Here is a 22,204-nt window from a genome sequence, read left to right as displayed (position 1 = left end):
TCTTGCAGAGAACCTGGGTTCAGTTCCCAGCACCCACATGGTGGCTGTAATTCTAGCTCCAGGGGGTCCAGTGCCCTTTTCTGTTCCCCATGGGCACTAGGTCCATGCACAGATCCACACTAAAGGACAGCTCGTGGGGGTCAGTTCTCTCCTTCCACCATGCCGGTGCTGCAGATCGAACTCAGGCCATTAGGACTGGTAACAGCCCCTTTACCCACGAACCATCTCACCGGAAACAGAATTCTTCCTGAGTTCCATGCTTTTGCTGTTTGGAGTTGACATGGTTGTCTTGCCAGAGTTGGAGACTAACTTTTGTAGTCAAGAAATATTTGGCTCATGGTCTTGAGTGACTTTTGGCTTCTGGTGTCAGGATGGAGGCAGACAGGAGCCACTCACATCGTGAACCAGGAAAGTGGGGACAGGGGAGAGGTGGGGAGAGAAGAGACAGGAGGGAAGGGGAGAAAGAAAGGGGAGAGAGAAAAGGGAGAAAGAAAGAGAGAAGGGAGACAGAGAGACACAGGCACCCAATCCCACTCAAAGACACCCCCATAGCCTAACGACCTCCCACAGATTCCCACTCCTCTTTTGATGACTTTCCAGGTGCTTGTTGTGTGTGTGTTCATGTTCAGATGTGTGTTGGCCTCCGTGTGTGCAGGTACACCTGAGCATGGAAGCTGGACGTTGATGGCCAGTATCTTCCCATCACTCCCACCTTATATATCAAGGCAGGGTCTCTCACTTGAACCCAGAGCTCACCGATGCCAGTTGTCTAGCTAGCCAGCTTGTCCCTTCAGGGACTCCCTGTCTCTACCTCCTGAGTGCCACACTGCCCACCAGCCCCTCTTGTTTTTTGTTGAGACAGGGTCTCATGTAGCTCAGGCTAGCCTCACACTTGGTATGTAGATGAGGCTGACCTTGAACTCCTGATCCTCCTGTTTCACTGTGAATGCTGGGACCTGTGTTGTGTGGTGCTGCTGGTGGAGCTCAGGACTTCCTGCATGCTAGGCAGGTGTTTTGCTCGATGAAAGGAGAGAATGATAGAGTGGGCCACCTGACATTCTTCTGTGGCTTCTATATGTGCCCCTGCTCTCTCTCTCTCTCTCTCTCTCTCTCTCTCTCTCTCTCTCTCTCTCTCTCACACACACACACACACACACACACACATCACATACACATGCACATAAAAGTTGTAAATGGTGAGTGATGGCTTTGTGTACCCCTAAGAGAAGAACGAGAGAAGGGACGTGTGCAAAGGTCTGGGGCAGGAGCATGCTAGCATGCCTGTGGAGTTTGGAGGAGGGCAGTGTGGCTGCTGTGGGGAGGACGATGGAGGGCCCCTCTGAGGAGGCTGGGGCCGGAGGTGATGCAAGAAAGCTGAAGAATGGAGCCAGGGACCAATTCTGCCTGACGCTCACTCATCCCAGAATCTCATGTTTAATTCTCTCTGTTCAGGGATCTACTGGATTTCCTGGACCCCTGGGACCGCTGGGAGAGAAGGGCAAAAGGGTGAGTTGTGATCCAGGGGGTGTGGGGAGGGTCGGCCTGGCCCAAGGGAGCAGCTTGTGTATGCCAGGAGGTGGGTGCTGGGACAGTTTGTGCTTGTCAGACTGTCTTCCTCTGTCAATCAGGGCAGTCTAGACACTTCCACAGGCATTGCCACAGGCTACCCCGATATAGGCAATCCCTCACTGAGACTCTCCCTGGATGGTTCCAGATTGCTCAAGCTGACAGTTCAAACTAACCATCACAGGGCTGGAGCGTTGGCTCCATTAAGAGCACTGGCTGCTCTCCCGGAGGACTGGAGTTTGATTCTCAGCACCCCGTCAGGTGTCTCACAATCATCTATCTGTAGTTCTGGCTCCAGGGGATCTGATGCCCTCTTCTGGCCTCTGTGAACACCTGCCCTTTTATGCAGGTGTTCCCAGACACACACACACACACACACACACACACACACACACACACATACATACACACACACCCCTCTTACAAAAGACCTAACTGGCACAGCAACACCCCTTGTCAACTGGACATACTAACACATTGATTTAAATCCATAACCTCCTCTTCCTGTCCCCAGAGTCTCATGCTTAGTTCTGAATGTAAAATATAATCTAACCTGGAAGACCTTGATGTCTTTCAAACTGCCAATGCTTTAAAAGTCAAATACAAGCCGGGCAGTGGTGACACACGCCTTTAATCCCAGCACTCGGGAGGCAGAGGCAGACAGATCTCTGTGAGTTCGAGGCCAGCCTGGTCTACAAAGTGAGTTCCAGGACAGTCAGAGCTGTAACATGAGAAACCCTGTCTCAATGCCTCCCCCTCTCCAAAAAAAAAAAAAAACCCCAAACCAAAAAAGTCAACTACAAAAACAAATCACAGTGCCATAGAGATAATTCCCATTCCACAAGGGAAGAATGGTGAAGGAATACCCAGGCAAGACTGAAACCCAGCGGGGCAAACACCAAATTCTGTAGCTCCATGTCGGGTATCTGGGACTCCTGTTTTAAAGGCTTAGATGGCTCCACCCCTCCAGTATTGCTGCCTACGACACATGCCTCTCCTCTGGGTTAGTTTCACTCCCTGAACAGTTTTTCCTTGTAGACGTCCTTGTATACACACATTCCCACCTGCGGACACTTGTGTGCATGTGTTCTCATGACGCACAGGGCCGTTCTCACTTTCTGTTCTGACTCGCTCTCCAGGGCAAAGCGGGGCAGCCAGGGGAGGAAGGAGAACGCGGTGTGCCGGTAAGGAAATGCTCACATGGGGACACAGGTCTGAGGGGAGGTGGGGTGGCGAAGTCCTGAGTGGGCAGGGAAGGGGTTGGGCCCTGCCCCTGTCCCTGGTGGAGTTGGAGGGATTCTGGAGGAAGGACGTCATGTGCGGTGTCCTCTCCCAGGCCCACCTACCTTCTCACTTTTCTTCTTTGCTTTTTTTTTTCTTTCTTTTTTAAAATTTCTTTCTATGCAGGGCGCCCGAGGAGACCGGGGACAACCAGGGGCCACAGGCCAGCCTGGCCCCAAGGTATGGGAGTGAGTGGGGGTAGGGGATGACCAAGGGCCCTTTGTCTATCTCAGGCTAACTCAGGTCCCTGCCCAGTCCTCCCAGTTGAGTGTGTTCTGGGCTTGAAGCTGGTTTCTTCTGTTCCAGGGTGATGTGGGCCAAAACGGGTCTCCTGGGGCCCCTGGAGAAAAGGTGAGTGAATGTGTGTGTGTGTGTGTGTGTGTGTGTGTGTGTGTGTGTGTGTGTGTGATTCTGAGCAGTGCATGAGTGTGTCTGTGAATGAGTTCAGCCTCCAAGGCCAGAGATCTATGAGTTCAGTTCCCAGCTGTGCCACTTGCCTGCTGTGTGACCTTGGGCAAGTTGCTTAACTTCTTTTTGCATCAGTTTCTTCCTTTATAAAGCAGGGTAACCGCGGTCCCATCTCAGTGGGCTGCAGTGGAGAATAAGATGACATGCCGTGAGCCAGGCTCAGCACCACATCCTGCATTCTGTAGGTGCTCAGTGTGTGCTGGCTTTAGTGAAAAACAAGACAAAACTCTCTCTGTGTTTGTGTGATTGTGGAGATCAGAGGACAACTCTTGATTCCTCCATCCGCCTGTGGGATCTGGGGATGGAACTCAGGCCATAGGCTTTATCTGAGCCATCCTGCCAGCACTGTGCGAGCTTTTAAGGTCATTTTTTTTTTTTTCCAAGATGGGGTTTCTCTGTGTAACAGTCCTGCCTTTCCTGGATCTCTCTCTGTAGACCAGGTTGACCTTGAACTCACAGAGATCCATATGCCTCTGCCTCCCAAGTGCTGGGATTAAAGGCGTGCGCCACCACTGCCCGGCTTTAAGGTCATTTTTGTGGGATTTAGATGCAAGACACTCAGGAGGGATGAAGTAATGATTTTTGGTTACATTTCAGGGTCTTCCGGGTCTGCAAGGTCCCCCAGGATTCCCTGGACCAAAGGGCCCCCCAGTGAGTGATACGCCCTGACTGAGCCAATGGGGAAGGGTGCAGGGTGGCGCTGCTCCGGTTCTAAACCTTCGTTCCCTCTTCCTTTGTTCCCCAGGGTCCTCAGGGGAAAGATGGGGTACCTGGACACCCTGGGCAAAGAGGAGAATTGGTAAGTGACCCTTGACCTCTGACTCCCGACTGTGTTGGGCCCTTGTGTATGGAGGGAGCGGTGCATGTGCTACATGTGGAGACCAGAAAAGGATGCTGGGTATCTTCCTCTGTCCCTCCATCTTACCTTTTAGGACTGAGCCTGAAGCTTGCCATTTTGGCTAGGCCGTCTGGCCAACAATGCCCAAGATCACCTGTCTGCACTCAACAGTGCTGGGGTTACAGGCATGAGAACTATGCATGGCTTTCACGTGGGTGCTGGGGGCTCGCGCTCAGGTTCTCTTGCATGGGGCTCACTGATTAGGTTAGACTGGCTTTCCAGTGAGCCCCAGGGAGCCCCAGGTCTTTACCTCCCCATCACCGGGATGAGGAGTAGGACGCAGCGCACCAGGCTCTCTGCATGGATGCTGGGAAGCTGAATAGGGCATCTTACACACTGAGCCGTCTCCCCAAGCTCTTGGGCTCTCCTTTTCTCCTTCCCATGTGATGCTCCTTTCTCTTTCTCTCCTTAGGGCTTCCAAGGCCAGACGGGCCCCCCTGGACCAGCTGGCGTCCTTGGTCCTCAGGTCAGAGTGGCCCCCACCAACCTTCTCCATTTTTTGTCACCTGAGGACATGTGCAGCTGGAGGTCTCCCCACCTCCAGGCTGCTCAAGAATCCCTTGCTTGTTTCCAGGGAAAGGTAGGGGACGTGGGGCCTCTGGGTGAGAGGGGCCCTCCAGGGCCCCCTGGACCTCCCGGCGAACACGGTCTTCCAGGCACAGAGGGCAAAGAAGGGGCCAAGGTAAGATCTTGGGTAAACTACCCAAGGTAGTCCCCCAAACCACGGGCCCCACACTGTGGGAGGAGCTGCTGGAAATTAGCCGCTTGGGGAGGGCCCAGAGTCTGGCGGAGACAGCCCACTTCTGAGGCTAACTTCCCTCCCTTGGCTCTCTTACAGGGTGAGCTAGGACCCCTGGGGTCCCCTGGGAAGGAGGGGCCACCTGGGCCCATGGGCTTTCCTGGCCCCCAAGGAGCCCCCGGCGACCCAGTGAGTATCTTTGGCGCATCCTCTGGGGCTGAGGGGTAGAGAAGAGGAGGTTCCTTCAGGAGTGGCTACAGTGATGGCAGACTGGAGGGGCCCTGGGTAAAGAGACGTTAGTGGTGGCCGGTGAGGTGACTCAGCAGGTGAAGAGGCCTGCTGCCAAGCCTGACGACCTGAGTTCGGTCCCCAAGACCCACATGATAGAAGGAGAGAACTCTTGCTAGTTGTTCTCTGACCTTGACAAGTGTGCCACGGCAGGTGTGAGCACACACACACACACACACACACACACACAGACATGGTAGTGGCAGAGACCTGGAGCGGACAGATCTGCAGAACTCAGGGCCCACCTGCAATAGGTCTAGGAATGGTGAGGGTTCCCCAAAGTGAAGGCAAATCCTTGGGGTCCCGGGAGATTTTCTGACTGGTCATTTCTTCCCCCAGGGACCCATTGGTTTGAAGGGTGACAAGGGTCCCCCCGGCCCTGTTGGGGCCAATGTAAGTATAAGCACACTGGCCGGGTAGGGAGAGGGCTGGCAAGGGTGTCAAAGTCTTCAGAGCCTGATGCCCTCGGGGAAGAGCTTGTGCTGTAGGGGAATGTGGGCCTGGAGCACACCCGATTCTGACCCCCATGACCCGAGTCTCACTGGGAAGCCTCAGCTTTCTCCTCTAAAATAGCTGTCATAGGACTGGGTGGGGAGCTGGCTCAGTGTCACACAATCATGGGGACCTGAGTTTGGAACCCTAGCACCTGAGGGAATGTCGGTGGGTCCCCAGAGGAAGCCTGTTAGTGGGATTAGCCCCATCAGCGGGCCCTGGGTTTGACTGAGAGGCTCTGCCTCAATAGACATGGTGGAAAATGAGGATGAGGCCTGACATCAACCTCAGGCACCACATGCATACGTGTGCACATGCACCCACACGTACACACACACAAATGGAAAAAGAAAAGTATTATATGGGCTGCATGTGGTAGTGTGGGAGGTTGAGGCAATAGGATTGTGAATTTGGGGCTAGCCTGGTCTACTTACCAAGGCCCTGTTAAAGGGAAGGGAAGGAGGGAGGGAGGAAGAAAGGAAAGGGAGAGGAAGTGGAAAGGAACAAAAATGAAAAAGAACAGAGAACCTGGAGTGCTGGGAAGAGCATTTTAAATAGCTTGTTGGGGGAGGCATCCCGGAGAGGTCGTATTTGAGCCAGGACCTGGAGGAGATGAGTATGGAGTCTTGTGGATACCTGGGGGAGCGTGTGAGAAGACCCTGGGGAAAGGACCATGCTCTACAGGTTTGAGGAGCAGCCAGGTCTGTGTAGCTGGGGCTGAGTGAGTGAGGAGAGGTTCATGCAGGGCTTCACGGTCCTCAAGTTGAGGAAGGTTTGTGAAGAGGGTCATTCCTCGGGTGCTGAAGGTGCCCTCTGGCTGTGTATAAGATATGATACTGGTGCCAAAGCCCTGTCATTTTAAACATTCCTGGCCCTCCACCCCTTTTCCAGGGCTCCCCGGGCGAGCGTGGTCCTGTGGGCCCTTCTGGTGGCATTGGTCTTCCTGGCCAGAGTGGTGGGCAAGGCCCTGTTGGTCCTGCTGGTGAGAAGGGGTCTCCGGTAAGTGTCTGTTGGGTGACTTTTTCTGGGGAGATGTGAACAAGCATCTACTCACTCCAGATAGGACATCAACAACTGACCAATGAACTTCTATTTCTGTGGGCTGGAGAGGGCATGACTCAGTGAGTAGCACTTACTGCTCTTGCAGAGTACCTCAGATCCATTCCCAGCATATGCATTGGTGGGCTCATGGCTGCCTGTAACTCCAGCTCCCTGTGATCTGTTACCCACTTCTGGCCTCCACGCGCAATTGCACTCATATGCACATACTTACCCTTTCACATATACATACATATATACATAATTAAAAATAAAATAAACTTAAAAAAATCAATTCTTAAAATGATCTTTCCCAAGTCCATCTTAATAAAGCTGGGAGTTTATTGGGATTAATGACAGGAGCATGGGTGAGGAGTGACTTACAAAATATGGCTGACTCAAAAGTAGCTGCATCACTGAATGACCGTCTCAGTCTGGCTCATGGCTCAGAAGAGCTACATCCCTGGAGCTCCCTGTGCAACTTGCAGGCAGTTTGATAGGCCAAAGACTCTCCTTGGCAGCTGTTAACTGCTTCTACAGCCTTGAGGAAGGGGGACTGGTGAATCCTGTAAGTTTCAGGAACTTTCTGAGACTTGTGGGTTGTTTGTATCCTGAGACTTAAGGAGTTCTTTTCAAGATGGATAATTTCAATTTTAAAGAAATGGTTATACAGATGTCTTCTTCTGTGTTCCCTGCTCCTAACTTCTCTCCTTCCTCTTCCTCCATCAGGGAGAACGGGGTGCCCCTGGTCCCACTGGGAAAGATGGTATCCCAGGGCTGCCAGGACTTCAGGGACCCCCTGGAGCTGCGGGGCCTTCTGGTGAGGAAGGAGACAAGGTGAGGAGACCAGGAAAGGGACAGCCCAGGGAGAGAGTGGGTCTGATGGGGGCTGGACACTTCCTAATGTGTTTGTCCTGCAGGGGGAAGTAGGGATGCCTGGTCACAAGGGAAGCAAAGGGGATAAAGGAGATGCGGTGAGTGGGGACCCCCCAGGGAGGTGTGCTCATGGGAGGAGATATGGGGTGGCCTGGGCTTTCTGCTTCCCTCAGCCTAGTTTTGGCACCTAGCTCACTGGAGCTAAAGGTCCAAAGATCCCCATCGGAGCACTGTTCCAGCTCTGAGAGGGCAGGAGAGTAAGAAAGACCTCTCTTTCTCGGGATGGTGCCGTGGCTCAGTGGGAAAAGGTGTTGCCACTAAACCCGATGACCTGCATTCCGTCCCCACCTCCGTGGTGAAAAAAACCCAAACAATCAACTCTTATAAGCTGCCACATACATGCACACACACATACAAAATACATAAATAAAATAAAAATTTAGAGGAAGGCCCCTCTGGGTCTCAAAATCTCCTATCCATGGTGAAAATCTACCATGGCCTGGAGCCTTCAGCCATTCCCCCCAGAACTCTACTCCCAGCACCAACAGGTTTCACTCCATCCTAGGGGAAGGTTTGCTTTATTTTGCCTTTTTTTTCTTTAGATAAAAGAGTTCGTGTGTAACCCAGGCTGGCCTCACACTTGCTGTGTAGCTGAGGCTGACTTGACTCCTGGTTCTCCTGAGTGCTGGGATCACAGGCATGAACCACCATGCTCAGTTCTGATAGAATTTTCTATTTTGTTTCCCACTTCAGGGCCCACCCGGACCAACAGGGATAAGGGGTCCAGCGGGTCATCCAGGCCCCCCGGTGAGTGCTCCCACCAAGTGACTATACCCTGGATCCTTGAAGGAAGACAGTGTGCCACTCTTCTGAATAAAATCCCAGCATCCTTGCCCAGCCCTGGTGTCCCCTCAGTGCCAACACCCATGATGAACTCAATTCTGACCTTGAATCCCATTTCAGCCCATCCTCTCTGCTTTCTGCTTTGATCTTCATCCAAATCAAACACCTAAAGCATGCAAATCCTTGCTTCACCCTGGTCTCCCCACTCCAATGCTGGCCTCAGACGGGAACTTGAACTTTGAATTAGACTCCAGCTTGCCTTAGTTAATTTTCTGCCACTGTTAAAAAAATCACTGAGGCTAAGTGATTTATCTGGGTTACTTATGGAGGCTAGGAAATCCCTAACAGTGGTGGTGGCATCTGGCCAAGGTCTTCTTGCTTTATTGCAACATAGTGTGTTATTAGCAAGTATGCGAACTTGGGTCTTTTCTTGATCTTCTTGTAAAGCCACTAATACACCATTGTGGGGCCCCACCCTCATGATTGCATCTGATGCTAAGGACTTTCATAAGGCCCTACTTCCAAATACTCTCAACATATGTCTTAGTTAGGGGGTCTGTTGCTATGAAGAGACACCATGACTACAGTAACTCTTTACTTTTTTTAAGATTTATTTACATGTTTGTTTGTTTATTTATTATGTATACAGCATGTATGACTACAGGCCAGAAGAGGGCACCAGATCCCATTACAGATGGTTGTGAGCCACCATGTGGGTGCTGGGAATTGAACTCAGGACCTCTGGAAGAGCCGTCAGTGCTCTTAACCTCTGAGCCATCTCTCCAGCCCTACAGCAACTCTTATAAAGGAAAACATTTAATTGGGGCTGGCTACAGGTCAGAGGTTTAGTCCTTTATCTTCATGTCGGGTAGCATAGTGGTGTGCAGGCAGACATGGTATTGGAGAGGTAGCTGAGAGTTCTTCATCTGGATCTGCAGGCAGCAGGTAGAGAATGGAGACACACCGAGATGCAAAGCCCACCCCCTAGTGGCGTTTCCTCCAGCAAGATCACACCTACTCCAACAAGGCCTCACCTCCTTCTAGCGCCGCTCCCTATGGGCCTCTGGGGGGGCATTTTAATTCAAACCACTACAGCATATGAACTTGGGAGGAGGCTGGGGATGTGATTTGGTTGGCAGAGTGCTTGCCTGTCATGCACAAAGCCCCGAGTTTCATCCATAGCAGAAGGATCATGAGTTCAAGGTCATTCTCAGCTACAAAGGGACTTTGACGTCAGCCTGGGCTCCGTGAGAGCCTGTCTCAAAGCAACATGTGAATTCTGGGATCAAGGTTCTAACACACCACCTTTGGGTTTTGTTGAGTAGGCTGATCCAAATCGTTCCCTGAGGCCCTGATATATGGAGAAAGAACATAGTTCTTCCTCTAAACCAGGAACATGGTTGTCAGAGCCAGCAATGGACGGGGGCCAGGGCCTTGGGGGAGCTGCAGCTTCAGATCCTGAGAACCCAACTGTTTCCACCCTAAGGGCTGTGGTCATCAGGCCCAAGGCTGCTACGTGCTGGTCAAAGACACCCGAGGAACCCTGTGCCCCTCGTCAGCGCTCACTGATTAGCTTCTTCCGACTTCGTTCCGTTGTTACAGCTTTCTGCTGACCTTGTCCCATTTTCCCTTTCAGAAAAAAATGTACACAAGATGCTGTACTTCTCTTGTGGGGAGGGGGACTTTTTGAGACAGGCTTTCTCTTTGTAACAGCCCTGGCTGTCCTGGATCTCACTCTGTAGACCAGGCTGGCCTCAAACCCACTGCCTCCTGAGTGCTGGGATTAAAGGCGTGCGCCACCACCGCCATCTTGATGCTGCATTTCCTAACGAGCTTGCTTAGCATAAGACTGCTTGTGCAAGACTCTGTCTTCTTTATCTTCTCGTCTCCTGGCCACCTCCCCGTTAGGAACCCTGTCACTGATGAATAATGACCTGCTGGTCCAGGTCAGAGGGTCACCAAGCCATATTAGGTCATAACTTCCAGCCTATCCCTAAAATCCATCTCAACCCCCTACAAACTCTGCTCATGACCTTACTTGAACCACAGTCCTGACTCAGCATGTGTCATTGACTTAGATGTCACCGGGTACCTTCATTGCTCCGACTTTGATCCTCAGCCTGAACTCCACATCAGACTAAGGCCTGACGCTCACCACACTTGATTCCATCCACTAGCCTCCGTCCTGACCTTTGACCCTGTCTGCAGCCTTTGATCTGGACACCAACGTGTGTGTCCCCATCTTCTTTACAGGGTGCTGACGGGGCTCAGGGTCGCCGGGGACCCCCTGGCCTCTTCGGGCAGAAGGGAGACGATGGAGTCCGAGGCTTTGTAGGTGTAATTGGTCCTCCAGGTCTGCAGGTCGGTGCTTGAGTTTGGGGGTGCCACCTCTCCATCCCCTCACCCCAGGCTCCAATCTTTGTGTGTGTTGTGCTTGTGTGTGTGTTTGTCTATTGCTATCCCTGAGTCTTAGTGGTTTATAAAAATGAAAAGCTCAGAGTGCTGAATGTAATGGTAGACACCTTTAATCCCAGCACTCAGGAGGCAGAGGCAGGTGGATTTCTGTGAGTTTGAGGCCAGCCTGGTCTATGTAGAGTTCCAGGCCAGTGGGCTACATGGTGAGTCTACCTCAAAACAAACAAACAAATTAAAATATGAAGGTTGGCGTGGGTACGTGTGGAGGGTGAGTTGAGACTGAGTGTTTTCCTCTATTGTTCTCCATCTAATATTTTCTTTTTAGCATTTAGTGTGTGTGTGTGTGCGCTCACATGCTCATTCGTGCTATGGCACGTGTGTGGCTGTCAGAGGACAACTTGTAGGAGCTGGTTCTGCTTCCACAGTGTGAGTCCAGGGATCAAACTCAGGGCATCAGGCTTGGTGGAAAGCACCATCACCCACGGAGCCATTTCGACGACTCTCCACACCTTATTTTTGAGAGGATGTCTCATTGAATCTGGAGCTCCTTGATTTGGCCGCCGGCCACCAGCAAGCTCCAGGGGTCCTCCTGTCTCTGCCTGGGGCTACAGGCAAGCTCTGCTGTCTCTGGCCTTTTGAGAACGGGCTCTAGGGATCCAGACTCAGGTCCTCACTCTTGTTCAGGAGGTACTTGACCAGATGGGCCACCTCACCAGCTGTCTGTACTACTGTTTTTCTCTTTGTTTCACAGGGGCTGCCGGGCCCTCCTGGGGAGAAGGGCGAGGTTGGAGATGTGGGATCCATGGTATGGACTTGCCAGGGTTATGGAAGATGGGGGGATGGGAGTGACCACTGATCTGTCTGAAAGCTCACAGGGTACGCGGTCATCTTAAGGATCACACACATAGGCTATCTGTGGCCACTGTAGCCTTTCTGGTGGAATCATGGGGGTTCATTGCACACTATTTGGTTCTTTGACAGGGTCCTCATGGAGCTCCAGGCCCTCGGGGTCCTCCTGGGCCCAGTGGATCAGAGGTGAGAATTCTGATATGGGCAGAATGCCTCTATGGATCTGCCATACTTGTAGGGACTCACACTCCCCTTGTCTCTCCAGGGTCCTCCAGGGCTGCCTGGAGGAGTAGGTCAGCCTGGTGCTGTGGGTGAGAAGGTAAGAGGAGAGCTTGAGCCTGCCCAGGATGGAGGGGACAAGGCCTGTCCCTATTGCCTACAGCTGTATGGGGACCCTCCTCCCTACTTTCCTTGCTTCCTGTTTTCTTTGCCTTTCACAGGGTGAGCCAGGGAATACTGGAGACGCTGGACCCCCAGGAATTCCCGGCATCCCTGTGAGTCCCTACAGAACATTGCTCTTGTACTCACCATAGGGAACTGCTGACCTTGAGCATGTCAGGCTACCATGACCTCCAGGGGTACTTAGAGCATCCCTGATCCCAGATATCCCTGGTTATCTTGATGAAAGACGCTCCCCCGGGAAGATCTCAGGGAATCTATGTACAGTCCCACAAGGGCGCAGGGCTGAGGAGACAGCTAGGGCTTTAAATCCAAGCGACAAGCCTCGAACTGGGGGACACAGGGGGGACCGTTATTTAATGTACCCAAGGGCAGCACACGGACCAGGGCAGACCTGTGGGCGACCACATCATCCCCGACTCAGCTCTAGTTCCCTGGCATTGGATCCCCTGGAGCTGAGTGACAGGAGGTTGTGAGCTGCCTGATGTGGGTGCCAGCAGCTGATTTTGGGTCCTCTGCATGAGTAGTATGTATTCTTAACCACTGGGACACCTTCCAGCCCTGCTTATCTTTAAAAATACCTATATTATATTTATTACTGTGTGTGAGAGTGTTGCGCAGGTGTGGAGGTCAGTTCTCTTCCACCATGGGTTCCGGGGATTGAACCCAGGTTGTCAGGCTTCCAGGGCAAGTGTCCTTATCCAAGTGCGCTCATCATTGTTCCCTGGAAGAGACCATGCCACTCTGACCTTTGACTTCTGACCTTTGTTTCTACAAAGGGGCCCAAAGGCGAAATAGGCGAAAAGGGGGATTCGGGTCCATCGGGGGCTGCTGGACCTCCAGGCAAGAAGGGACCCCCTGGAGAGGACGGGTCTAAAGGGAACATGGTAAGTCCTGGGAGGAGAAAAAGCAGAGAATGTGGGGTTCTTGTTATAGTAAAGCCTGATCCCTAAGATAGGCTGGCACCTCTTATTCCTATTGGTTTTTAAATTTTCTTTTCTTTTTTTGGTTTTTCGAGACAGGGTTTCTCTGTGTAGTTTTGGTGCCTGTCCTGGATCTCCCTCTGTAGACCAGGCTGGCCTTGAACTCACAGAGATCCGCCTGGCTCTGCCTCCCGAGTGTTGGGATTAAAAGTGTGTGCCATCACCGCCCGGCTAATTTTTCTTTTTCAAAAAAATGTTATGTGTACGGGTATTTTGCCTACATGTGTGTCTGTGCACCACATGTGCACAGGTTAGAAGAGGGTGTCAGATGCTCTGGAATTAGGGTCATACAGATAGGTGTGAGCCAACCTGTGGGTGCTGGGAATGGAACCCTGGTCCTCCAGAAGAGCAGCCAGTGCTCTCAACCACTGAGCCATCTCTCCAGCTCCTCTTCTTCCTATTTTCTAATTCTCTGAGCTACCCAGATAAAGATGAAATGAATAGATGGATGGATGGATGGATGGATGGATGGATGGATGGATGGATGGATGGATGAGTGAGTAAATGAAATATGGAAATGTAATGGAGAAGTAGAGCCCTCCTGCTGGCCCCACACCTAGCCTCTTATGCATGGAGAAAACACTTTATTGCCTGAACTATAAAACCCAGCCCTTCATTTTGTGTTTTGTTTGTGACATGTCCCCTGCAGCTGGTCTGGGGACATTACCTGGGGTATGAAGGAATGACTCCTCACTCATTCTGAGGTGTGATCAGTAAGCATTTTCATTCTAGGGCCCCACAGGACTCCCTGGAGATCTAGGACCCCCAGGAGATCCTGGAGTTCCGGTGGGTGTCAGCTGTCCCTGAAGCCCAATATGTTCCCTAAATGTGTCTCCATCTACCCCATCCCCCTAACCCTGGACAAGCTGAGAGGCACGAGTGACCTCTCACCTCTACCATACCTATCCCAAGATCTTCCACTGTGTCCCCTCCTAGGGCATGGATGGCATCCCTGGGGAGAAGGGAGATGCCGGTGATGTCGGGGGACCGGTGAGTGGGGAGCATGGGGGTGTAGTGTTGGGGATGGCGTAGCTCTGGTGATGGGAGTGGGTCTCTGCAGGAGCCCCATGACTGTGAGTGGCTGGAGGGGGAGGGGGGTGGTACTGTGGGACTGCCTTCAGTTGCGGGTTGATGCTGTGGCTTCTCTTACTAAACAGGGACCACCTGGAGCTTCAGGCGAACCTGGTGCCCGGGGGCTCCCTGGCAAGAGGGTGAGCGATGATCTGCTGCCCGAGGGTCCCACGTCCACCATGTTAGGCAGCGCGAGAGCCCCACCTCCACAATGCCCCACTCTTCCTAAAATTTCTGAAATTATATTAATTAATTAATTACTATTTATTTAGTGTGCATGTGTGTGTGTGTGAATGTGCCACAAAGTTATCTGTGGAGGTCAGAGGACAGTTTATGAGAGTCCATTCTCTCCTACCATGTGGGTCTCAGGCAACGTTCTTTATCTGCCCGGCCACCTTGCCAGCCCACACACCCACTCTTGACATAAACCTGAATGTTCCACACTGACCCTCACATTTTCTCTCCCCAGGGTCCCCCTGGCCGCATGGGTCCAGAAGGCAGAGAGGGCGAGAAGGGGGCCAAGGTGAGTACCCCCTTGGGATGGGTCCTTGTGCCACCAGAGGCACGAGGTCACTCACCAGAAGCAGGCCTACCCCTCCCCTCTGAGTCCCGACTCTGCTTCCCCATCCTTGTCCATTTCAGGGAGATGCTGGTCCTGATGGGCCCCCAGGCAGGACAGGTCCCACTGGGGCCCGAGGGCCCCCTGGACGGCTTGGGCCTGATGGTCTTCCAGGGATCCCTGGTCCTGTGGTAAGTGGTGTAAAAATGGGGAGGAGACAGTATGGACAGGGATTCTGGCTGGGGCTTCATCACAGTTGAGGACCAACCCTGGGGGGCGATGGAATGTTCACACTGGACATCTCTGTTCTGTCTCCTCCTCAGGGTGGACCAGGCCTCCTGGGACCCCCTGGGCTGATAGGCCCTCCAGGGCCCCTGGTAAGAGACTTCCCTATCCCTGTGATCACTAGGCATCCAGGGACATTGAGTGAGCAGTGGTGCTGATGGTGCAGGCTAGCCCCTCACTGCCATTCATCTGCCCATCCTGACCACCCTTCTAACTGACTTTACACACCAAACCTTCACACCCATGGCCTGTACTCACTACTGACCCCATCTTGTTCTCTGCACTGACCCCATCTTGTTCTCTGCACTGACCCCATCTTGTTCTTTACACTGACCCCATCTTGTGATCTACACTGACCCCATCTTGTTCTCTACACTGACCCCACCTTGTTCTCTACCCTGACCTCCACCTTGTTCTCTACCCTGACCCCATCTTGTTCTCTGCACTGACCTCATCTTGTTCTCTACACTGACCCCATCTTGTTCTCTACACTGACCTCATCTTGTTCTCTACACTGACCTCATCTTGTTCTCTACACTGACCTCATCTTGTTCTCTACACTGACCCCCATCTTGTGCTCTACCCTGACCACTCCTGCTGATCCTGACTCCTGGCATCCTCAGCCATCCTCCCTCCCACCCCCATTTCCTCACCCCCCCTCCTGTCTCCCGACTGTCCCATCGTCCCATCCCTGGTCATTTGCATTTGAAAGCTGGGTGGTTCCCTGGTGTACCTTTCCATCCCAAGTTTTCAAGGAATCATAAGCTGAACCTCATCTTTTCCCAGGGCCCCCCTGGCCTCCCAGGGCTGAAGGGAGATGCTGGCCCCAAGGGGGAGAAGGTAAGCCTGTCTCCTGTTGTTCCCCACACCGCCCTCACCTTTACCTCCTGCCCTGGCCAGAGGGCTGGGAGAATTGGATGTTGACTGCTTCCCAAATCATCCCTTCCAAGGCTCCAGGAGAAAACATTTCCCAACATATCTGCTTGCTGCACCTTTCTCTTTCAGGGCCACATTGGGCTAATAGGCCTCATTGGTCCCCCAGGGGAGGCCGGTGAGAAAGGCGATCAGGGGTTACCAGGAGTGCAGGGTCCTCCAGGCCCCCAGGGAGACACCGTGAGTGTGTGCCCTGTCCTGGGCAGGGAAAAAAATTATTCAGAGGGGGTGGTTTGAAGGGTGGGGGATGTGGAGTGGGAGGGGCTGTGTGTGGGGAAATGGGGGCCTCTAACTGGGACTGTCATGTAGGAAGCTATGTCTGGGTGCTTGAGGGCCTTTTAGAAGAGCTGGGAGTCTGTGTATGACTTCAGACATTCTTTTGAGTGGACAGAAAGGTGTCTGGGAGGTGTCTGGGTAATAGGGCTGAACCCCATTAAGGCTGACCCCAATGTCCCCTTTCCAGGGTCTTCCTGGTCCGGTTGGCTCGTTAGGTCACCCTGGTCCCCCAGGTGTGGTGGTGAGTGTGGGGATTGGTGGGATGGAGAGGTCACCATGGTGGACAGGGTTGGGACCTCAGCATTCCCTATCTCTCCCCACAGGGCCCTCTGGGACAGAAGGGCTCCAAGGGGTCCCCGGTGAGTACGCTGCCCCGCTGGGTCTCCATGTCCCAGCTCCCCACCCCTCCCCAGCTCACCCTCCCAGCCATTGCCCATTGGTTCTCTCCCCCTGTACTCAGCCCCTAGGGCTGCATTCCTGGACTCTGAGGTGCTATGCATTGTAGGCAGGGGTTTCTGAACTGCTCTAAAAGGAAACAGTTCTGCCGATTAAGTTGTGGCTTGCAGGAGACGCTGTGTGTTGATTTTAGAGGACAAGGGAAGGAAATACACAGCTTAGGTTTAGTGCAGGACACTGGGAACCTCTCCTGGGCCCTGCGTGTGTGCATATATGTGAATGTATGGACACATGTATATATGTGTGTGTCCTGCCCTGGGTGGGGAGAAAAATGTTCAAGGGGGCTGTTTTAAAGGGGGAATGTGGGTCAGGAATGAGGGAGACTGTGTTGGGGAAAGTGGGGGGGGGGCTATAATGGAGAGTTTAATGTGGGAGTCTGGGGGCTTGGGAGGCTTCTAGAGGAGTGTATATACATGTCTACATGTATACATGGGTGTATGCATGCACAGTTGTATATGCATACACATGCATGTGTATGTGAGTGCATGTGTGTGGGTGTGTATTCATACGTGTGTGTGCAAGTGAACCCATGTGTTCAGATGTATGTGTGTGCCTGTGTTTCTCTATGTATGTGTGCATGTATATATGTGTGTGCATGTTGCACGTGCATGTGTTTGTGTTCGTAGAACCAGGTCTCCACTGACAGGAGTCATTCCAAAGTGATCTCTCCCACAGGGATCTCTTGGTCCTCGTGGAGACACTGGACCAGCGGGCCCCCCTGGCCCCCCGGTGAGTTCCCAGAATCTGGAGGAGAGCAGGAATCAGGCTTGGGGTGTTCTTAATGGGTCCCCCAGAACCCAGCCCAGTGTTCCAGTCTGTGGCTCAAAAATGCAGTTCCTTGAAAACCTTGGGAGGAGTGCAGTACAGTGGGGGTGGGGGTGCCTACCTGTCATTCCAGCACTGAGGAGGTGGAGGCAGGAGGATCAGGAGTTCAAGGTTATCCTCAGCTATAGTGAGTTTGAGGCCAGCCTGGGGTACATGAGACCCTGTCTCAAAACAAACAAGTAGGACTCAGAGGTTAAGAGCACTGGCAGCTCTTCCAGAGGTCCTGAGTTCAGTTCCCAGCACCCACATGGTGGCTCACAACCATCTGTAATGAGATCTGGTGCCCTCTTCTGGCCTGCAGGCATACACGGTGGCAGGATACTGGATGCATAACAAATAAATTAATAAATCTTAAAAAACAAATACCCCAAAGAGGCCTTCAAAGACAGTCTGGGCTTGGGGGTAGTGGCAGTCCCAGTGGGGCCATTTGTGAGGCTGTGACCTGGGCTTTTCTCCCTCGGGTGTGGCTGCTCCATTCTACCTCTCCTTCCCTGCCTCTCCATCCTTCTCCCCACCTCTGTCTCAACATCTATATCACTCTTTCATTCTCTATCTCCCTCTTCCCTCTTCCCTCCCTCTTCTTGCCCCTCTCCTCCCTCTTCTGAATCTCTGCCTCCCATGTCTGTGCGTCTATCTGATTCTCCTCCTCCTCCACTCCCTTGGATCCAGGGTCCCCCTGCTGAGCTGCATGGCCTGCGAAGGCGCCGCTCAGTGTTGGATACTCCAGAAGGTGGGATGGAGGAGGTGATGGCCTCACTCAATTCGCTGAGCTTGGAGCTGGCGCAGCTGCAGCGACCTCCTGGCACAGCCCAACACCCAGGCCTCATATGCCATGAGCTTCACCGCAACCACCCACACCTGCCAGATGGTGAGGTCTAGGTCCCTCCCGGGAAGGGCAAGCGAGCATCTCAGCATTCATATCCACTGATCCATCTGGGTCTGGCTCTGCGCTAGGAGACTACTGGATCGACCCCAACCAGGGCTGCTCACGGGATGCCTTCAAGGTTTTCTGCAACTTCACTGCGGGAGGTGAGACCTGTCTCTATCCGGACAAGAAGTTTGAGACGGTGAGTGAAGGAAGCCATCCTGTCTCTTTCTCACCTCCTCCATCTTTGGCTACTTTGTGGGGCCTTATCCTGCCTTCAAATGACACACAACCCCCCCCCCACACACACACCTGTGTCAAGGAATATCCTGTAGTAGAGGACTGAAATGCAAACCTCAAGGCAAGGGTGCTGCCCAGCAATAGAGCACTTGGCCAGCACTCATGGGGTCCCGTCCTCAGTGCTTGCCAAGCATACACAGGGGCAGGGGTGGGGTGGGGTGGCTGGGTTTCATCCCCGAAGCTTAAAGAACATGCATGGCCCCAGGCTCCATTCCCTAGCGGTACCAAATCTTCTGTCCCCTCTACTTGAGCATGAGTTCCATGGGCCCTGGGCTCCACCCAGTCACCACAGAGAATGCTGGAAATCGCTGCATGTGGCTGTGAGGGAGCTGTGGACCCACCCGCCAGCCCCCTTGCTGAGGGCATTGCCTATGGCATCCATGATCCACGATGTCCAGTATGAGGAGGCAGAGGGGACTTGGGTTGGTGGTGCCCAATGACCTTCCCGTCCTCCCTCAGGTGAAACTGGCCTCCTGGTCCAAAGAGAAGCCTGGAGACTGGTACAGCACCTTCCGCCGAGGGAAGAAGGTGGGTCGCCAAAGGCTGACTTGGAGGATGGCATGAGAAGTTATGGGAACTGGTGTGGGAATTCGGGGTGAGATTAAACAGGATAGACAGATAAGGACGTGCACTTACCTACAAAGCCCTGGGCTCCATTCCTAGCACCACGTAAGTTCAGGAGTTCAAGGCCATCCTCAGCTACATCAGGAATTCAAGACCAGTTTGGGCTATTGAGACTGGGTAGCAGTGCCAGTGAGTCTGGGAGGTTCGTTCCTCCCCGGAGCCTGAGCTGAGGTGCCTCTCACCCTCTGTGCCTCACTGCAGTTCTCCTACGTGGATGCCGATGGCTCCCCAGTGAACGTGGTCCAGTTGACCTTCCTGAAGCTGCTGAGCGCTGCCGCCCATCAGAGGTTCACTTACTCCTGCCAGAACTCAGTGGCCTGGCTGGATGAAGCTGCGGGTGACCACAGGCGCTCCATCCGCTTCCGAGGGACCAACTGGGAAGAGCTGTCCTTCAGCCAGACGGCAGCGGCTACCGTCAAGGTCTCCCATGATGGCTGCCGGGTGAGCCATGGGGCCGGGGGCTGTAGGGTGGAGCGGGAAGCCTCCGCCCACCCTCTCTCTAACTCACCCCCGTGCCCTCTCGTGGCCAGCTCCGGAAGGGACAGGCGAAGACCCTCTTCGAATTCAGCTCTTCCCGCGTGGGTTTTCTGCCTCTGTGGGACGTGGCTGCCATTGACTTCGGCCAGACGAACCAGAAGTTTGGGTTTGAACTTGGCCCCGTGTGCTTTCGCAGCTGAGCTTCTGCGGTGGGAAGGAAGTTGAAGGGAGCCCACGTGGGGCCACTCGGTGCTGAGGCTTAGCGGCCATTCTATTTATCACCAGGGACTCTGGATTCAGGGTTGTGTGACTCCGTCTATTCCGTCTCCCCTGTGGGGGGTGAGGGTGGGGAGCCCAGCTCCCTCCTGTTCATCCCAGGGGGCATAACCAACTGTATGCTGGCTCTGTCTCCCCTCCACCCAACCACCACTGCCTCCCCAGACTTCCACGCAGTGAGCTTGTAACTCAGAGCTGATGAAAGCCCCCACACCCGCCTCCCCGCCCCGCCCGCCCGCCATCAGTGCCCGTCATACCTCTTGGTGCTATCCTTCCCATAGTTAAGCACTGGATACCTCCTGATCCCTGCCTGGGACTCTTCCCTCTCATTCCTATTCATTCTGGAGTACGAGGCAAAGCAAGATCAAAGTGGGACCCCCCCCCCCATGGGCCTCCCTTCTGCTCCCTTGACCCAGTTCTGTGCACTCTCCTCTCCCCACGCGCCCCACTCCTAGGACCCCAAGCATTCTGGGGACCGAGATGTTGGGCACCAATCAGGATCCTATATGGTGCTGGCCTGTTCATAACTGGGAACTGTATGAAAAGAGGAATGAATGGTCTGTGGTCTATTTAATCTGCTTCCTTCTGAAGGAAGTCTGGGATATGATGAGAGATTCCAGAAGGATCTCTACCCTTCCTCATCCACTATGTACCCCTCCTCCCCAGGTCACAGGGCAAAATCGGCATCTCAAGAATAAACCAAGAAACTGTGCTCTTTTTTTTTCCTTTTTCCTCTTTAAAAAATCTTCATTTGTAGGGGGTGGTGGCAGCATGCCACAGCATGTGTGTAGGGGTCACAACATGTGTGTGGAGGTCACAGCACTTGTGAGGAGGTTAGAGAGTACCTGTGAGGAGGTCACAGCATGTGTGTGGAGGCCAGAGCATGTGTGTGGAGGTCATAGCATGTGTATGGAGGTCAGAGCATGTGTGTGGAGGCCAGAGCATGTGTGTGAGGCCAGAACATGTATGTGGAGGCCAGAGCATGTGTGTGGAGGCCAGAACATGTGTGTGGAGGCCAGAGCATGTGTGTGGAGGCCAGAGCATGTGTGTGGAGGTCAGAGCATGTGTGTGGAGGTCAGAGCATGTGTGTGGAGGTCAGAGCATGTGTGTGGAGGCCAGAGCATGTGTGTGGAGGCCAGAGCATGTATGTGGAGGCCAGAGCATGTGTGTGGAGGCCAGAGCATGTGTGTGGAGGTCAGAGCATGTGTGTGGAGGCCAGAGCATGTGTGTGAAGGCCAGAGGACAACTTGTAGGAATTTGTTCTCTCCTTTCCACCAAATAGGTTCCAGGGATTGAATTTGGGTCCTCAGACTTGGCAGTAACACAACAGACCTGCTAAGCCATCTCTGGCTTTTCCTTCTTTCCTTCTTTCCTTCTTTCCTTCTTTCCTTCTTTCCTTCTTTCCTTCTTTCCTTCTTTCCTTCTTTCCTTCTTTCCTTCTTTCTTTCTTTCTTTCTTTCTTTCTTTCTTTCTTTCTTTCTTTCTTTCTTTCTTTCTTTCTTTCTCTCTCTCTCTCTCTCTCTCTCTCTCTCTCTCTCTCTCTCTCTCTCTGTCTCTGTCTGTCTCTCTCTCTCTCCCTCCCTCCATCCCTCCCTCCCTCCCTCCCTCCTTCCTTCTTTCCTTTCTTTTTTTAGTTTTTAAGACAGAGTCTCTTATTGGCTTGAAATTTGCCAAGTAGGTTAGCCTGGCTGGCCCGTGTCTGCTTCTCAGTGCTAGTGTTACACACACACTACCACACTTGGCTGTTTTTTAAACCTTGGTTCTGGGTGTGAACTCAGGCCTTCATACTTGTGAAACAAGCACTTTACCAAGCCGTCTGCCCAGTCCTTGGCCACCTGTCCTAATTATTTAGGAATGGCTTCTGAATATCATGTATCACAGAGGCCAAGGGCCTGTCAATCAAGGGCCTGGGCTGGCCAGTTCTGTGATGAAGCATCTGAGGCCACAAAAGGAGGAGAGGTGGGGTTAAGCCTGTGCTGTGGGAGCATCTTGGCCTGTGATTGGTCCCAGCACTTTGGACCTGCGGTGAGGCAGAGAGACATGGGGGGAGCACATGGTGGGGAGCATGGGGGAGCACATGGTGGGGAGCATGGGGGAGCACATGGTGGGGAGCATGGGGGAG

General features: G+C 53.1%; 1 protein-coding gene across 2 annotated transcripts in view; it reads left to right on the top strand.

The window, feature by feature from the left end:
* Positions 1 to 20,794, top strand: part of Col5a3 (collagen type V alpha 3 chain) — a 51,936-nt gene extending 31,142 nt beyond the window's left edge. For both annotated transcript variants that reach the window (XM_016005566.3, XM_006987036.3), the window contains exons 32-67: positions 1,453 to 1,506; positions 2,706 to 2,750; positions 2,974 to 3,027; positions 3,154 to 3,198; positions 3,913 to 3,966; positions 4,061 to 4,114; positions 4,626 to 4,679; positions 4,788 to 4,895; positions 5,052 to 5,141; positions 5,580 to 5,633; positions 6,624 to 6,731; positions 7,500 to 7,607; positions 7,691 to 7,744; positions 8,400 to 8,453; positions 10,743 to 10,850; positions 11,656 to 11,709; positions 11,886 to 11,939; positions 12,019 to 12,072; positions 12,194 to 12,247; positions 12,932 to 13,039; positions 13,868 to 13,921; positions 14,072 to 14,125; positions 14,293 to 14,346; positions 14,676 to 14,729; positions 14,849 to 14,956; positions 15,089 to 15,142; positions 15,837 to 15,890; positions 16,056 to 16,163; positions 16,447 to 16,500; positions 16,583 to 16,618; positions 17,391 to 17,444; positions 18,210 to 18,408; positions 18,495 to 18,607; positions 19,165 to 19,233; positions 19,531 to 19,770; positions 19,860 to 20,794. In XM_016005566.3, the coding sequence (XP_015861052.1) occupies positions 1,453 to 1,506; positions 2,706 to 2,750; positions 2,974 to 3,027; positions 3,154 to 3,198; positions 3,913 to 3,966; positions 4,061 to 4,114; positions 4,626 to 4,679; positions 4,788 to 4,895; positions 5,052 to 5,141; positions 5,580 to 5,633; positions 6,624 to 6,731; positions 7,500 to 7,607; positions 7,691 to 7,744; positions 8,400 to 8,453; positions 10,743 to 10,850; positions 11,656 to 11,709; positions 11,886 to 11,939; positions 12,019 to 12,072; positions 12,194 to 12,247; positions 12,932 to 13,039; positions 13,868 to 13,921; positions 14,072 to 14,125; positions 14,293 to 14,346; positions 14,676 to 14,729; positions 14,849 to 14,956; positions 15,089 to 15,142; positions 15,837 to 15,890; positions 16,056 to 16,163; positions 16,447 to 16,500; positions 16,583 to 16,618; positions 17,391 to 17,444; positions 18,210 to 18,408; positions 18,495 to 18,607; positions 19,165 to 19,233; positions 19,531 to 19,770; positions 19,860 to 20,006 (2,820 nt within the window). In that variant the 3' untranslated portion in view covers positions 20,007 to 20,794. The remainder of the gene's footprint in view (positions 1 to 1,452; positions 1,507 to 2,705; positions 2,751 to 2,973; positions 3,028 to 3,153; positions 3,199 to 3,912; positions 3,967 to 4,060; positions 4,115 to 4,625; positions 4,680 to 4,787; positions 4,896 to 5,051; positions 5,142 to 5,579; positions 5,634 to 6,623; positions 6,732 to 7,499; positions 7,608 to 7,690; positions 7,745 to 8,399; positions 8,454 to 10,742; positions 10,851 to 11,655; positions 11,710 to 11,885; positions 11,940 to 12,018; positions 12,073 to 12,193; positions 12,248 to 12,931; positions 13,040 to 13,867; positions 13,922 to 14,071; positions 14,126 to 14,292; positions 14,347 to 14,675; positions 14,730 to 14,848; positions 14,957 to 15,088; positions 15,143 to 15,836; positions 15,891 to 16,055; positions 16,164 to 16,446; positions 16,501 to 16,582; positions 16,619 to 17,390; positions 17,445 to 18,209; positions 18,409 to 18,494; positions 18,608 to 19,164; positions 19,234 to 19,530; positions 19,771 to 19,859) is intronic.
* The last annotated feature ends 1,410 nt before the right edge of the window (positions 20,795 to 22,204 follow it).

The sequence above is a fragment of the Peromyscus maniculatus genome, chromosome 7 (genome assembly GCF_049852395.1).
Source record: "Peromyscus maniculatus bairdii isolate BWxNUB_F1_BW_parent chromosome 7, HU_Pman_BW_mat_3.1, whole genome shotgun sequence".
Classification (NCBI taxonomy): Eukaryota; Metazoa; Chordata; class Mammalia; order Rodentia; family Cricetidae; genus Peromyscus; species Peromyscus maniculatus.
Note: the sequence above shows the minus strand (reverse complement) of the source record. Positions and strands in the feature narration are given on the sequence as shown.